The 13,091-nt window shown below is 43.8% G+C and overlaps 2 protein-coding genes across 6 annotated transcripts in view; both read right to left on the bottom strand.

The window, feature by feature from the left end:
• The window catches only part of MCM10 (minichromosome maintenance 10 replication initiation factor), a 47,987-nt gene extending 40,476 nt beyond the window's left edge, over positions 1–7,511 (bottom strand). For 4 of the 5 annotated variants that reach the window (XM_027594448.2, XM_027594445.2, XM_027594450.1 and 1 more), the window contains exons 1-5: positions 7,457–7,511; positions 5,273–5,361; positions 1,975–2,313; positions 1,094–1,195; positions 814–954 (exon numbers count right to left, since the gene is read on the bottom strand). In XM_027594448.2, the coding sequence (XP_027450249.1) occupies positions 814–954; positions 1,094–1,195; positions 1,975–2,313; positions 5,273–5,279 (589 nt within the window). In that variant the 5' untranslated portion in view covers positions 5,280–5,361; positions 7,457–7,511. The remainder of the gene's footprint in view (positions 1–813; positions 955–1,093; positions 1,196–1,974; positions 2,314–5,272; positions 5,362–7,456) is intronic. The other variant, XM_027594449.2, reaches the window with a different exon arrangement.
• A 3,044-nt stretch (positions 7,512–10,555) lies between these two features.
• OPTN (optineurin) overlaps positions 10,556–13,091 on the bottom strand; it is a 50,792-nt gene continuing 48,256 nt past the window's right edge. The window contains exon 15 of the mRNA XM_027592445.2: positions 10,556–10,574. The gene's annotated coding sequence lies outside the window, so the exon portion shown is untranslated. The remainder of the gene's footprint in view (positions 10,575–13,091) is intronic.

A 13,091-nucleotide genomic window follows, 5' to 3' on the forward strand; every position in this document is an offset into this window, starting at 1 on the left:
AAAAAGGATGCCATTCATAAGTGGATACGTGGAATATATAGTTTATGTCAAATGTGAACACGGAGAGGCTGTTATTCTCTGCTATTGTGTTGTATGCCACTGCTATTCAAAACGGCCTTTTTGAACAGGAGTGGTCAGTAATATGCTGCTTACTCTGAGTAACCAGACCATTTTGTCTGAGATATTCCAAAGAATTATTACCATGTGCAAACTGAGGCAGTGCAGTGCTCGCTTCGGCAGCACATATACAAACTGAGGCAGTGCATCAAAATCAATACATATGGCTCATATATGTTTTTCATTCTAACTGTGTGCTCTTACATGTGGGCTGAACCAGAAATATATTTGAGTATATACATCTCTACTCCGGGCAAAGAAGTCTTTTCTAAAGAATGGACCCTCTGCTTTAATACAACCTGGCTTCAAATAAAACTTGGCCACTTTAAAAGAAATCTGTGCCTTGAACCCAGAGGCCCAAAGACTCAATCTCTGGATTTCATTAGAACTCAATCCAGTGGTTACTTTACACTTACAATTCAAGTCAACTATAAGACTCTAGAGCTTAAAAAAAATTCAATTCATTGTTTTAGTAAATACAGCTAATCTGTATCTAAGGATTTTCCAAGCACTCTGAGATATAGAGAAAGATTACAAAATATAGCATATGGCTCTCATTCCCAGCAAACTTACTTTTCTCAAAGGGCAGATAAGATGGACCCCTGGCCCTCCCCCGCAGACAGATATGATAGTGCCAAACTGAATTTTAAATAGAGCAAGAGTAGTGAAAAACCAGGGAGGCCTTGAGTACTACACCTGCAGGTGAAACCTTTGGTGTCCGAGCCACCCGCTTGGTTTTTGGTAGAGTAGGGACATCAAGCTCTGCAGAAAAGCACATCGACTCCTGAATTCTCTGAACTTTCTTCTCTTTAAGAGGGGGGCGTGGAGACTTCTCTACTTTATTAAAAGAAAAAAAAATAAACAAAATTTAGAAAGGGGCTCAAAGGTAATTTTACCAGTAGCTGGATGCAGAAATAATGCTATAATTTCTTAATAATGGAATTGCATACTATTCCTAGAATTACAGTCTCATTACCAGATTTAGGCAGAAGGGGTGGACTTGTAGGCTGCTTAATTGTTGCCATTTTTAGCTGCTCTTGTAAGGATTTCATCTGCTCTTGCAACTTCTTTAATTCATCTAGGAAAGAAAAATATGTTGATTTAAGATCCACAGCAGAAGAAATATTATACATGACAAAAATGCTGGAATTATTTTTGGTGTCTACTCCCCCACCTTGAAACCCTGAGACCCACAATATAATCACATACTGAGAGCTACCATTAACTTTTGCACTTCAAAGAGGCCCCTCAGAGAAATAAACTTTGTATTTTCAGTAATCAAGCCTCTAATACCTAAGCTAGTTATGAACCGGTACTACTGACAAATATCAGATATATATCCGCAGTTAACAAGTTTTTAGGTGTCAGGGAATGATTATTATCTCATAAACTGAATACCATAATTAATACAATAAATGCTGACTCCTCTATTAGAAGAAACAGCCAACCACTGAATTTGGTTAGAATTTCAAAATATGTAAGACAATCTCACAAATAAAAGGGCACTCCTGAAAGCTTCTGTTCAGAAATGGTCTCCCGCCCAAACAGAATGAGGAGAAGGCTGCAGTGCTGCCCCTGGCTCCACATGCATATAAATCTCTTAAGTAAGATTTTTCTGTAACAGGCACAAAAGATGGTGGAGCCATTCTGGGAAGGACCAATTACAGCTGGCTGACACTGGGACAGGGGGCCTCTACATGCTGAAATGCTGGCCCTAAATGTCTCATCTACTAATTCCCACCCTTTTTTTTGGCCAAGTCATTTATCTCCATCCTGACTCAGCAACTATTTTGATGAAAACTGTCCACTCCATCCATTCTATCTTGAAGAAATTAGAAAAGCAAGTAGTTAGGGCACCTTGCAACTCTTGATTAGTTTTCCCCTGACTGGGAGCAGAAGTGGGGAGGACTCTATTTTTAGGTGATTGCTGCGTGGGAACTTCTTCATCTGTTAAGTCCCCCATATCTCCAAAAAGAGTGGCCAAATTTTCCTTTCGGTCTTCAGTGTCTCCCAGTTCTCCATCAGCAGCCTCCTCTGAATAAGATTCACCGTCACCATCTGCATCAAAGAGCTCGTCATATGCGTCAGGTTCACCATCCTCCTGGGTCAAGGGGTGACTCTCTTCTGGACTACAATCCAAGGCGGACTCATTCTCCTCTAGCAGTGCAGTCAGCAGAGACAAATCATCTTCTTCCCCTGGGGAGAAAGAAGGAAGGGCAGAAAGTAAACCTACCTGAGAAAAACCAACATTGACAAGCACAGTGAATTAAAACATTCACCATTAATAAGGCAACTGAAACGACTCTGCTGATTCACCATTTTGCCTGGTAAAACTGTTGTTCTTGTGTCCATCTTTCCTCTTTCCAGGTGCTTAGAGGCACTGGGCTAAGGAGGAAGGGGCTAGTATCTGCTTAGTGAACCTAGTGGGCCATGCACGGGGCTGCATCTTTTTAGCCGTGCTACTTCAGCTGATGAGCAACTGCCTGCATGCCGACTTCCAAGAAACCCAACCCATAAAGGGAATAATCCAAAAACACACTAAACATACATTTAGGCTCTTTTTAATTGTTTGAGGGAAAAAAATTTCAAGTGTAGAAAAGGTACAAAGAATTACATAAAATGTGCTTATATATCATCACCCAGAATTAGCCATTTGTCATGTTTGCTTCTTGCCTTTATGTTAGATAACTTAAAAAAAAAGTTTATTAAGTTTATTGTGCCAAATCTTAGCTCAATTCCTTCCACTGCCTCCATGCCCCATTGCAATAAGTATCATAATTTTGGTATATCATTCTAGTCTATTTATCATATTTTTTCATTCAACATTGCATGTATGATTGATCTAAATCAAAACATATAGTTCTAGTTTACTTCTTTCAGTTGCTAGATGGCATTCCATAGTAAGACTATCACATTTTATTAACCCATATTTTTAATTCAATAAAGGACATATGAGCTATATCCAATTCTTTCCCACCACAAACTATGCAGCAACCATGAATGCGTCTTGCAATATGTGTGTTTCCTGGAAATACCTATCAGAAGTGGAATTGCTGGACTGTTGGGTATGCACATTTTCCAACTTTCCCAGATACTGCCAAACTGCTCCCAAAGTGGTTACATCCTCACTTGCACTGCATGTAAGTACCATTTCTTCTTACTACCTCACCAATATCTGATATGTCACTTAAAATTTTTTGCTAGTCTGATGATTTTAAAAGGCACCTCATTGTTCTGATTTGCATTTCCAGCATTCTCATAAGGCAAAGAATTGTTTCTGTTTATTGGCCCCTTGGATTTCTTCTTTCTTGATTTATTTTCTGTGCCCATTTTTTTCTATTTGGGCATTAATCCTTTATAAATCTGAGCCATTTTAAAGCAAAGACATTAAGGATATTTCATGCACCCCCTTCACCTCAAAGATAAGGGCTGAAGTCCAGAGAGGTCAAAGGCCTGTTCAGGACCATTTGGTGAAAGAGGTCAGCGAGGGAGTCTGGCTTAGGATGGAGATCTCTAGATCCAATATTCTTTCCACCACTCTGCACTCTTAGCAGATGGAAAACAGCCAGTAGCCAAACTCATGGCCTAGAATCTGATAAAAGGGTCTAAATCTTAAAGTCAGAGGTTGCATAATAATTTGTCCGAATTGCTTAGTCAACAAACACTACAAAACTACAGGACACAGCAAGAGAGAAGAGGCAATCTGGCTCCCTGTGCTCTGGGTGAGACTGCCACATTCCCTCAAGAGAGCCAAGAGGCCCTCCCCTGTCTTGTTCCCAGCTCTGGAAGAGAGCACACTCCAAGAAGAGGCCTTGGCTCACACCACTGGGAGCCCCAGGTGACAAATGTGGCCAAGTGGCTCCATACCCTTCCTCGAACCCAGTTTCTTTCATGAGAGCACCAGGTCTAATCCCGTGATACCTCCCATCCTGGTTTAACTCAGTCACCACTGAAAATCCTGTCTTCTCCATGTTATGCCGACCCAATCTCCCTGCTTCCTCACTCCATTTATATACACTGGACCCTCTTCCTCTCAGCTCCTCAAGGACTTAAGCCTGTAAGCACCAGCTCTCTTCCCCACATCACCCATTATTCTCTGTCTTCGGGAGCATTTCTCTCAGCATACAAATTCATTCTAGTGTCTTCCAATGTACCAACTACCTGATATTTTCCTACTTATTTGTTATTATCTTGCTCTCTGTACTAGAACTGAAGCAGGAATGTTGTTCAACCATGTATCCCCAGCACCAGTAAATGCTCTGATTTTGTCTATACTGGACCAAATTGTTAACACCGTGCCAATCAAATGAATGTTTATTAGATACAATCTCTTAGAGAACACATACCATTCACCACTTACTTTCATAACTGTCTCCTAGCAAATATTTATACTTTATATTACATTAACCGCCCTGAAGGTAATTTGATGATTTTCGGAAACAGGACACTATTAATTTACCAAAGGTACAATCACCGTCACATGTTATTATAGTGTGAAGAGTTTCAACATTTGGTTTCAACCAAATGTTGAAACCAAAAAGTTTCAACTTTTTTGAAAAGGGCAGGGTATAAAATTAGAAAGGACTATAAGAGTTTAACCTAGAGCTAGACTAAAACCATTTCAACAGACTTCAATATTAATCGTGAACTCTGAAGTCAAACTGCCTGGGTTCAAATCCCTGCTCTGGAAGTCTCACCTGTGACAAATTACTAAACATCTATCTTCCACTCTAAAAAATACAGTTGCTCTGCATGGAGCACTGGGTGTTATGAACAAACAATGAATCATGGAACACTGCACCAAAAACTAATGATGTAATATATGGTGATTAACATAACAATAAAAAAATTAAAAAAATTAAAAAAAATAAAAAATACAGTTGCTCAGAGGACTAAGGCAGTTAATATAAGTAGGGACCTTAGAACAGTGCTTGGCACATTGTAAGTACATGCCAACTATCGTTATTATGAAAGACAATCACTGCTGCCAGGAGATACAATCCCACCTGATTAAAACAAGTAACATTCATTGACTGAAGTGAGATCTTCTCTGAACCACTCAGACAATACTTGAGGGAGGGGTAATACCTATTTTCACGATTTTGCAAGTAGAATAAATGGACAAAACGGTGGTTTTGCATGAAAGAGAACTTACCATCCATGCTGTCCAGGGAACAGTTGTGATCAAGAACTTCCAAGAATCAGGCGCCCAGGAGATGGCAGTAATGTCGAATCTTGGCTACGCTATGAAATCAACATGGGAAAAGTCACCCTTGATCGTTCCGTCTCTCACATCGCATATGTAACAAATCTAGGATCACACAAATCCTATGGGCTTGAAGCTAAGAATTCATCCAGAATCTGACCACTTCTTATCCCCACCTACCAACACCATCTCCCTTTATCATGACTCCAAACTATGGTTATAGAAACTCGGTTGAGGTATAGATTACATGGATGGGACAGACTGTGAACAAGTATTACTGAGGATGGCCTAAATATTAGGGCTATTATCCCATTTTATTTACTGTGACACATGTGCTGGCTTCCTTATTCATAGCAGTCTAGTGTGTGGTTCTTTCTACTCAGTTGCAGCCTTAGTCACATCAGTATTTTGATTCAATACTACTCAGCAAAACTCAAAAGAGCTGGCAGAGCTAAGTAGGGTAAATTCGTATTATTCTACGCACTTTCCTTTTTTCATTTAATTGATTTCTTTAAAAAGATGTTATTTACTTGAGAGAGAGAGAGTGCGCACAAGCCGGGGGGAGGGGACCGGCAGAGGGAGAAGAAGCACGATCCCCGCTGAGCGGTCTCCAAAAAAAGGCTCCATCCCAGGACCCTGATCAATGACCTGAGCCCAAGGCAGACCCTTAACTGATTGAGCGACCCAAGTGCCCCCATTTAACTGATTTTAACAACTGCAAGAAAAAAGTATAAATTTTTCTACACTATTATTTAACTAATATGAGCTTTATAGCTAACCTTGGTATGTCTAATGTCAAGTATTAATTATGATGCTTTCTTTTTATTTATTCAACAAATATTTCCATGGAACTACCGTGTGCACCACACTGTGTTGTCTCCTGGGTAACCTGCTGGGTTGTAAGCTTCCTGAGGGTTAGCCAACTGTTGTATTCATCTCTATAACCAACCACCTTTCCCCGCCCCAAAGCTGTGTACTCTACCTCACTCTCACATTCAGTATCACCCAACAACTGCTACTGGGTCTGTCTCCAAAATATTGCTCAATCTTTTGCCTGAACGACTGCACGAGCGTCCGGTATTGGTCTCTTTTATGTCTTCGTTAGACAGCAGCCACTGTAATCTTTTCCTTCCTTAATAATCTGCTAGGAATGTAAATCAGATCGTGGTATTCCCTTAATAAAAAATCTTTAATGGGGGCACCTGGGTGGCTCAGTTGGTGAAGCGTCTGCCTTGGCTCAGGTCATGATCTCGGGGTCCTGGGATGGAGCCCCATGTGGGGCTCCCTGCTCAGTGGGGAGTCTGCTTTTCCCTCTCCCACTCCTGCTCTCAATCTCTCAAATAAATAAATAAAATCTTAAAAAAAAAAAAAACTCTTTAGTGATTTTTCATTGCTTGAGCCAAATTTAAAAGTCTGTGAGGAAATGGATACTCCCTCCCTTGCCTACTTCTCCTCAGTCACACTAGGCTGCCTTCAACCTCCTGAGCACACCGAGGGCTCTCAGGCCTCAGGCTCTTTAGAAAGCGCTCCCCTAGCTCCTTCTCACCCTTCGGGCTCCCCGCAGGCATCGATTTTTCTGAGCCTTCCATACCACCCTATCTGAGTGGCCCCGCTGGCACACTCTCACACCTCATCCTTTTCGCGACTTTACTGCACTTTCCACTGTGGTGTCCTTGTTTGTTATGTTACTCTCTTTAGATTCCACGCTTCATGAGGGCACAAATAATTCATAAATAATTTAGGTTTGGAGGCCTGCACATGGCACACATTCAATGATTAGCAAATCATGAATTTAAAAAAAAAATGAACAAATAAAAGTCTACACGGCACGCGGGCATCTTAAAAGGTTCCTTTAGGAAAAAAACCAAGCCCGGCCCCTTAAGTTGAGAGGACCGCCCGACGCCTGGCACCTCCCCGGTGCATCTGAGAGGCGCCCCTACCTTTCGGCCGCTCCTCACCCGGCGCCCACCCGGCAGCTCCGACACCGCGCTCGCCCTGTCTCGCCCGCCTGACCTCCACGGGCTCCGCGCCTCTCGCCCTCGGAGCTCTCCAAACTCTCCCGCAGACCTTCGTGGCAGCCCCTCTCCCTTGCCGCCCGAGGGCCAGCCACACACCCAGACCCCGGCTTCTTACCCTACTCGGAGCCCGTTCCCGTCCTCCAGCCAGACCCGCCAAAATTCCAACTTGGTTCCACCCTGCCTCTGACGCCAGACGCACGCCGGCCTAAGGCCGCGCTGATTGGCTACGTCGCGAAATGCCGACCTTGCGTAGAGCAATCTGATTGGCCCTCGTAACGGGGCGCCCTCTTTGTTGGGGGCAATGAAACTTCCGGTCGGTGAAGCCTTGGGCTCTTTTAAACAAAATGAAGTGTTCTGGCGCCTCGCCGGGCGGAAAGTTTAGGTCGTCCTGTAGGGTATTTTTACAGAAGGTCGGAATTCCTGACACTCTGGGACTGTGTCATCCAATCCTTCTGAGCATTTTCTTTCTGTGAGGTGGAAGGGTAACGCCTGAGGCCAAGAAGCCTGCGCATACACACTTAAACAGGGAGCACATTCTAGACTTTTCTCCTGCCCTCACCAATGTCCTGTGGTTGGATTGATCCTTGAGAGGTCTAAATAAGCTGGTTGATTATTTCACAACCTCTTGTGTTCAACTGAGATGACTGGACTCAAAAACAAAAATCTGATTCACCTTTAATACTGTATGACCCTGGGGAACTAACTTAACCCCTTGGGGTTCTGCTTCCCCGTCTGTAAAATGAGCCTTGAGGTCTAGACGACATTCTTTGACGCAGTAGAAACCATTTCTTTACAGAGGAATTTGTGGTCCACAGACTTGGAGAATTGTAACTGGTGTCAGACTGACTTGTTAGAGGGCCATATTTTTCACAGGATATTTTTTTAGTAAAATTCGGACTTTTTTTAAAGGTATTTACATGCTAAAAATGGTGCTTGTACATAATTCTGAGAACTACCCTAAGTGCAGGATTATATTTAGCTTCTATAGAATTTAAAAGAATTCAAAGGGTTTTTGGTGGAGCAAGTGATGATTTTTTAATTAACTTTTTAAATTAAAATTTCAGTCAGTTAACATACAGTGCAATATTGGTTTCTGGAGTAAAACTCAGCGATTCATCACTTACATACAACACAGAGTGCTCATCATAACAAGTGCCCTCCTTAAGGCCCATCCCCCATCTAGCCCATCCCCCAACCACCTCCCTCCATCAACCCTCTTTTGTTCTCTGTCTTTAAGAGTCTCTTAGGTTTGTTTCCCCCTCTCCTTTTTTTTCTTTTCCCCCTTCCTTTATGTTCATCTGTCTTCTTAAATTCCACATAAAATGAGATCATATAGTATTTGTCTTTCTCTGACTTTCAAATAACCATTTTAAGTCTTTTTTAATCCCCCTCTCACAGGCTCTATTCAGGCCCTGCATCCCCCCGCTAATTATTTCATGTAAGATTGTATCTCTACCCATGGTGTTTGCCTTCATTTTCAGAAAAACTAAAATCAGCTTCATGATGATGAAAATAAACAGTCCGGATACCATCTACATTGATTTTTTTGGGGGGTCCTAATGGAGTATTAATGCTCCTTATTATCTGAAATTATTATATTGACCCAGGAATGGGAATAATACCACTTTTGAGAACTGCTAGTGTTGAAAAATTCACAGTAATGGAGGAACTAGTGTAATCAAATTGAAGGAAATTAAAAGCGTCACTACATCTAATTATAAAGGTTCATCATAGACTTACTGGCTATGATGTAGACATTCCTGGAACAATCTGATTTGTTTTCCAAGGTTCTTTTCTTCAACTTGACTTTCCAGGTCCACTTTGCACCCAAATCCATGCAAGAAGTAGAAAACTGTACTGATTTAAGCTCTCAAACTTTCCTCCAGTGAGGGATCCAGAAATTATTGTTAGAATGAGTACAGTGGTGATTTTGAGAAAGAATTAGCAGAGTAGATTCAGGACCCACCGATGGAAGGGAGGGAGGTAGGAAACACAGAAAGGAGTTTAGGGTGTTTTTTGAGGCAATGCACCCAAGTAGGTAACACAGGAAACACAGAATACGTTAGGGTAGAAGACAGACCTTGTTTCAGCTTTCAGAATGAGATACTTAGGATTTAGAAAAGCTTCATCTCCAGATCTGAGATTCAGAGGAGAGGTCTGCATTGCAGTGATTCTGATCTTTTTGCCACGGAGTGATCACTGACCCCTTTGAGAACAGAATGAAAATGGGTTTTTCTCCCCCAAGAAAAATGTACCTTCATACATTCAGATTTTGTATACCTTCTAAGGGGATTCACGTATTTTCCTAAAGACACTCTTCAAATTAAGAACCTCTGGTGTAGAAGGCCAGAACCCGAGGCATGTGAGCCAGCAACAGAAGCTAACAGGAGAAGCCGGAGTGGTTAGGAAAGCAGTCCCACGCTTAGCCCTAGGCCTGGGCCTGACCTTCATGTGGCCTTATGCTGGTCTTCATCTGGCTGTGTCCCTCCCCACAGGGTGAGGCGTCCCGGAGCTAAGGGATGCACTCATCCAAATCCTGGGCAACCCCTTGTAGCCAAAGCTCTCGTCCTGGGACCCTGGGACTTTTTTTTACCCTATGGCTCTGGGTCTGCTCTGAGGCCTGGCAAGTCTTCTCCCCCTGGTTGTCCTTTGAGGGCAGATCCGTCTGCCGAAGGGGTGGCTATTTGGTGGTGGGTGGGTTGCGGGTAGAATGGGAGTTAAAGGGAGCTTGAATAGCAGGCAGCAGTGTCCCCACACTTGGAGAAAGGCTGCCAAGTGCTACACAGAACTGAGTCCAGGTGGGAGGAGAAGGAGGGTTTGCAGGGCTGGAGCCACATTTCTGTGTGAGACTCCAAGGAGACTATGAGCTTTATCTCTAAACTTTAAAACTTTACACATAGGATCTCTGTTTGTATTCTGGCCCCAGAGTTTTCTGGTGTAAAGGGTGGGCCTGCAGGAAAGAGATGGCCTAGGATGCCAAGGGAGGAGAGTGTTAAGGAAATGGCAAATGGCAATGTGATATAGCAGGGCTTCTCCAAGTCTGGTCGCTGGGGCAGCAGGTGCAGCAGCCCCTGGAACTTGAGAGAAACCAAATGCTCACGCCCCACACCAGACCTGCTGAATCAGAAACTGAGGGTGGGACCCAACATTCCGTGTTCAGCCTTGTGATCGCTGCATCTTTCTATAGCAGTGGTTCTAAAACTGTAGAGGGCACCAGAGTCTCGGGAGGGCCTCTAAAACAGATCACAAAACAAGAAAGGGAGAAGTGAGCGGGCTCCAGCCTCCTTCCCCCAAATGTCACTGGGCCCTAGGGCTCAGTACCTCCCTCATCACCCCTGCTAGAGGTGCTCACTCTCCACGTCCGTGTCCACTCCCCCGCCCAATCTTACAGATAATCTCTTGCATCTCCTGAGCTCACCCCCTCTACTACATCCTCACTTTTGTGACCCTCCTTGACCTCTGGGCACCTCTCTCCTTTTTACTTCTAATTGATCTATAGCTGATCTCACTCACTCCAATCCATTTCTCTTATTGCTCCCGATTATGACAAAATCCTGGCTTGGATTTTCCCTGAACAAAATTTGTCAACGGCTCCTCAGTTCCTGTAATCCCAAACTTCTTGCCACTCAAGAACTTGACTTACAGACTTGAGTCCTGCCTACTTTTCCACGAACCTCAGCTCTTCTCTTTCCCCATGGAATCAGCCTTTCTCCCAGCCACAGCTGAGCTGGGATTTTCCTCTTCCGAAATATTCCCGGCTCTGGCATGCCTCAGAGCCTTTGCACATGCAGACCCCTCTGCTTGGAGAGCCTCAACCACTGGATCGCCTCCTACTCATCCACCCACGCTCAGTGGAGGCATCACCTCCTTTGTGAAGTCCCTCTGACCCTTCGGACTAAGCAGTTCACCAAGTATCGTGCTTCGCAGAACTCGAGACTGGAAGGGCACATAGAACTTTCACACTGCATCCTGATCATGGGCGTCTTCTGCTTCTCACTATGGTGTCCTCATCTGGAGGCGAAGGAACTGCTCTTGTTCATCTTTCTATCTCTTTTATGTCTTCCCTCCTGCCGCTGGTGGCTGGCACACAATAAATGTTCCAGAAAGAAAAAAAAAAACCCAAATAGAGTATCTGCTCCTTAGCAAGTCCTTCAGCATCTGGGGGCTCAGTTTTCTTCCTCTGGAAAGTGCTGATATCAGCAGGATGTGGATTAGAGGGTATTTTAGGAAGAAGGCTCAAAGGAGAATTTCCAGGACATCTTCACACACCAGTTATCAGCCATAATCTCTTCCTGCCTCAGGTGCACACGGGGTTGGACAAAGACGTGGTCCATATTCTAGGAACTTACAGTCCAATTTGGGAGATGGGACATATACATAAAATATAAATAACATAAGGTGACAACCAATGGGCACCAATCTTGCTGGGGAGAAGGGAACAGGCAGATGAGGTAGAACAGAATTGAAAGACCGTACGGAAGATGAACACCAGGCCAAGAATTATATTCTGTAAGCAGTGAAAGGGTTTGAGCAGGTTGGGGACGAAGATCGATGTGAAGAGGAAAGGAGCGGCTAAGTGCTTAGACTCAAATTAATTAAGACTGCGTGGTTGTTAAATGCCGGCCACATACTAACTGCGCAACCTTGGGTCCAGTACTTAACCTCTCAGTGCCTCCACTCACTCATCTGCAAGACAGGGCTAGTGATACTTATTTCATAGGGCATTGTGAGGATTAATGAGAAAAACTTGAAAATACGCAGTGTGCCCAGCACAGGTCAGGATAAGCGTGTATTAACTTCTATTCTTGCTACTTTTGTAAGGTGTTGCTTAGGGACAGTGAGCTAACGAAGACAGGTGCCCTGGAACTGAACATACCAGAAACTGGAGGCACAGAAGCCCAGTTAAAGATCGTGACAGTTTCAGACTGCCAGAGTTCAAGGGAAGGGACCCGTGAAAGGCATTATGAAGGAAACCCCGTCTGCTTTGGTCACTGGCTGAAGAAAGTTACTTCTGGCAGGAAAAGGAGAGGAAGACGGCCAGGTTGGCCACACCTGGACGCCTGGCAGAGGTGCGGAAATGGACTGGAGTGTCCAGCAGGAGCTTGCCGTGGACAGGGGGAAGATGGCAAGTTCAGTCTGAGGTGAAGGTGCGGATTTCAGCCTGTACTTTTAGCTACGTGACCAAAGCCAGGGGGATGTGGCAGACCTTCATGTGCAGGTCTGCGGGGAGGTTTAGTGAGTGTACTTGCATTCTCCAAAGCAGAGACTGTAGAAGCAGAATACTCTTCAGTATGTCTACCTGGTTAATGCACCAGGTGATTACAACACTTCCTCCATCTTTGGGCCTGACAGGCAATGCTATTCAAAATCAGAAAATCAGACCAGTTTCCAAAGCTCCTCCACCACCATCTCCTCCCTGAAGATGTCTGTTTACATCCGCATTCGTATCTTCCTTGCTCAATGTGCAGAACTCTCTCAGGTCTTATCCCAAACTTGAGTTTGTCTGACTGGACAAAGATCCTGCACTGAGAAAAATGTTATCCTTGCTCAGAGGCAACCCTCTACCTAGAGAAAGAGGGAAATCCCACCTCCTTGATTTTGCTAACAGAATATTGTCTCTATTGTGCAAATAAGTCTATTGCTTTTCAATCAACCTAGAAGTTACTTTAAACAATGGGGTATGTTCCTCCATCTACTTACCTCAACTGATGTTTTCCAAAGGGAAGCCAATAAAACCACCAGCTTTGCTG

This window comes from Zalophus californianus, chromosome 9 (assembly GCF_009762305.2).
Source record: "Zalophus californianus isolate mZalCal1 chromosome 9, mZalCal1.pri.v2, whole genome shotgun sequence".
Lineage (NCBI taxonomy): Eukaryota > Metazoa > Chordata > Mammalia > Carnivora > Otariidae > Zalophus > Zalophus californianus.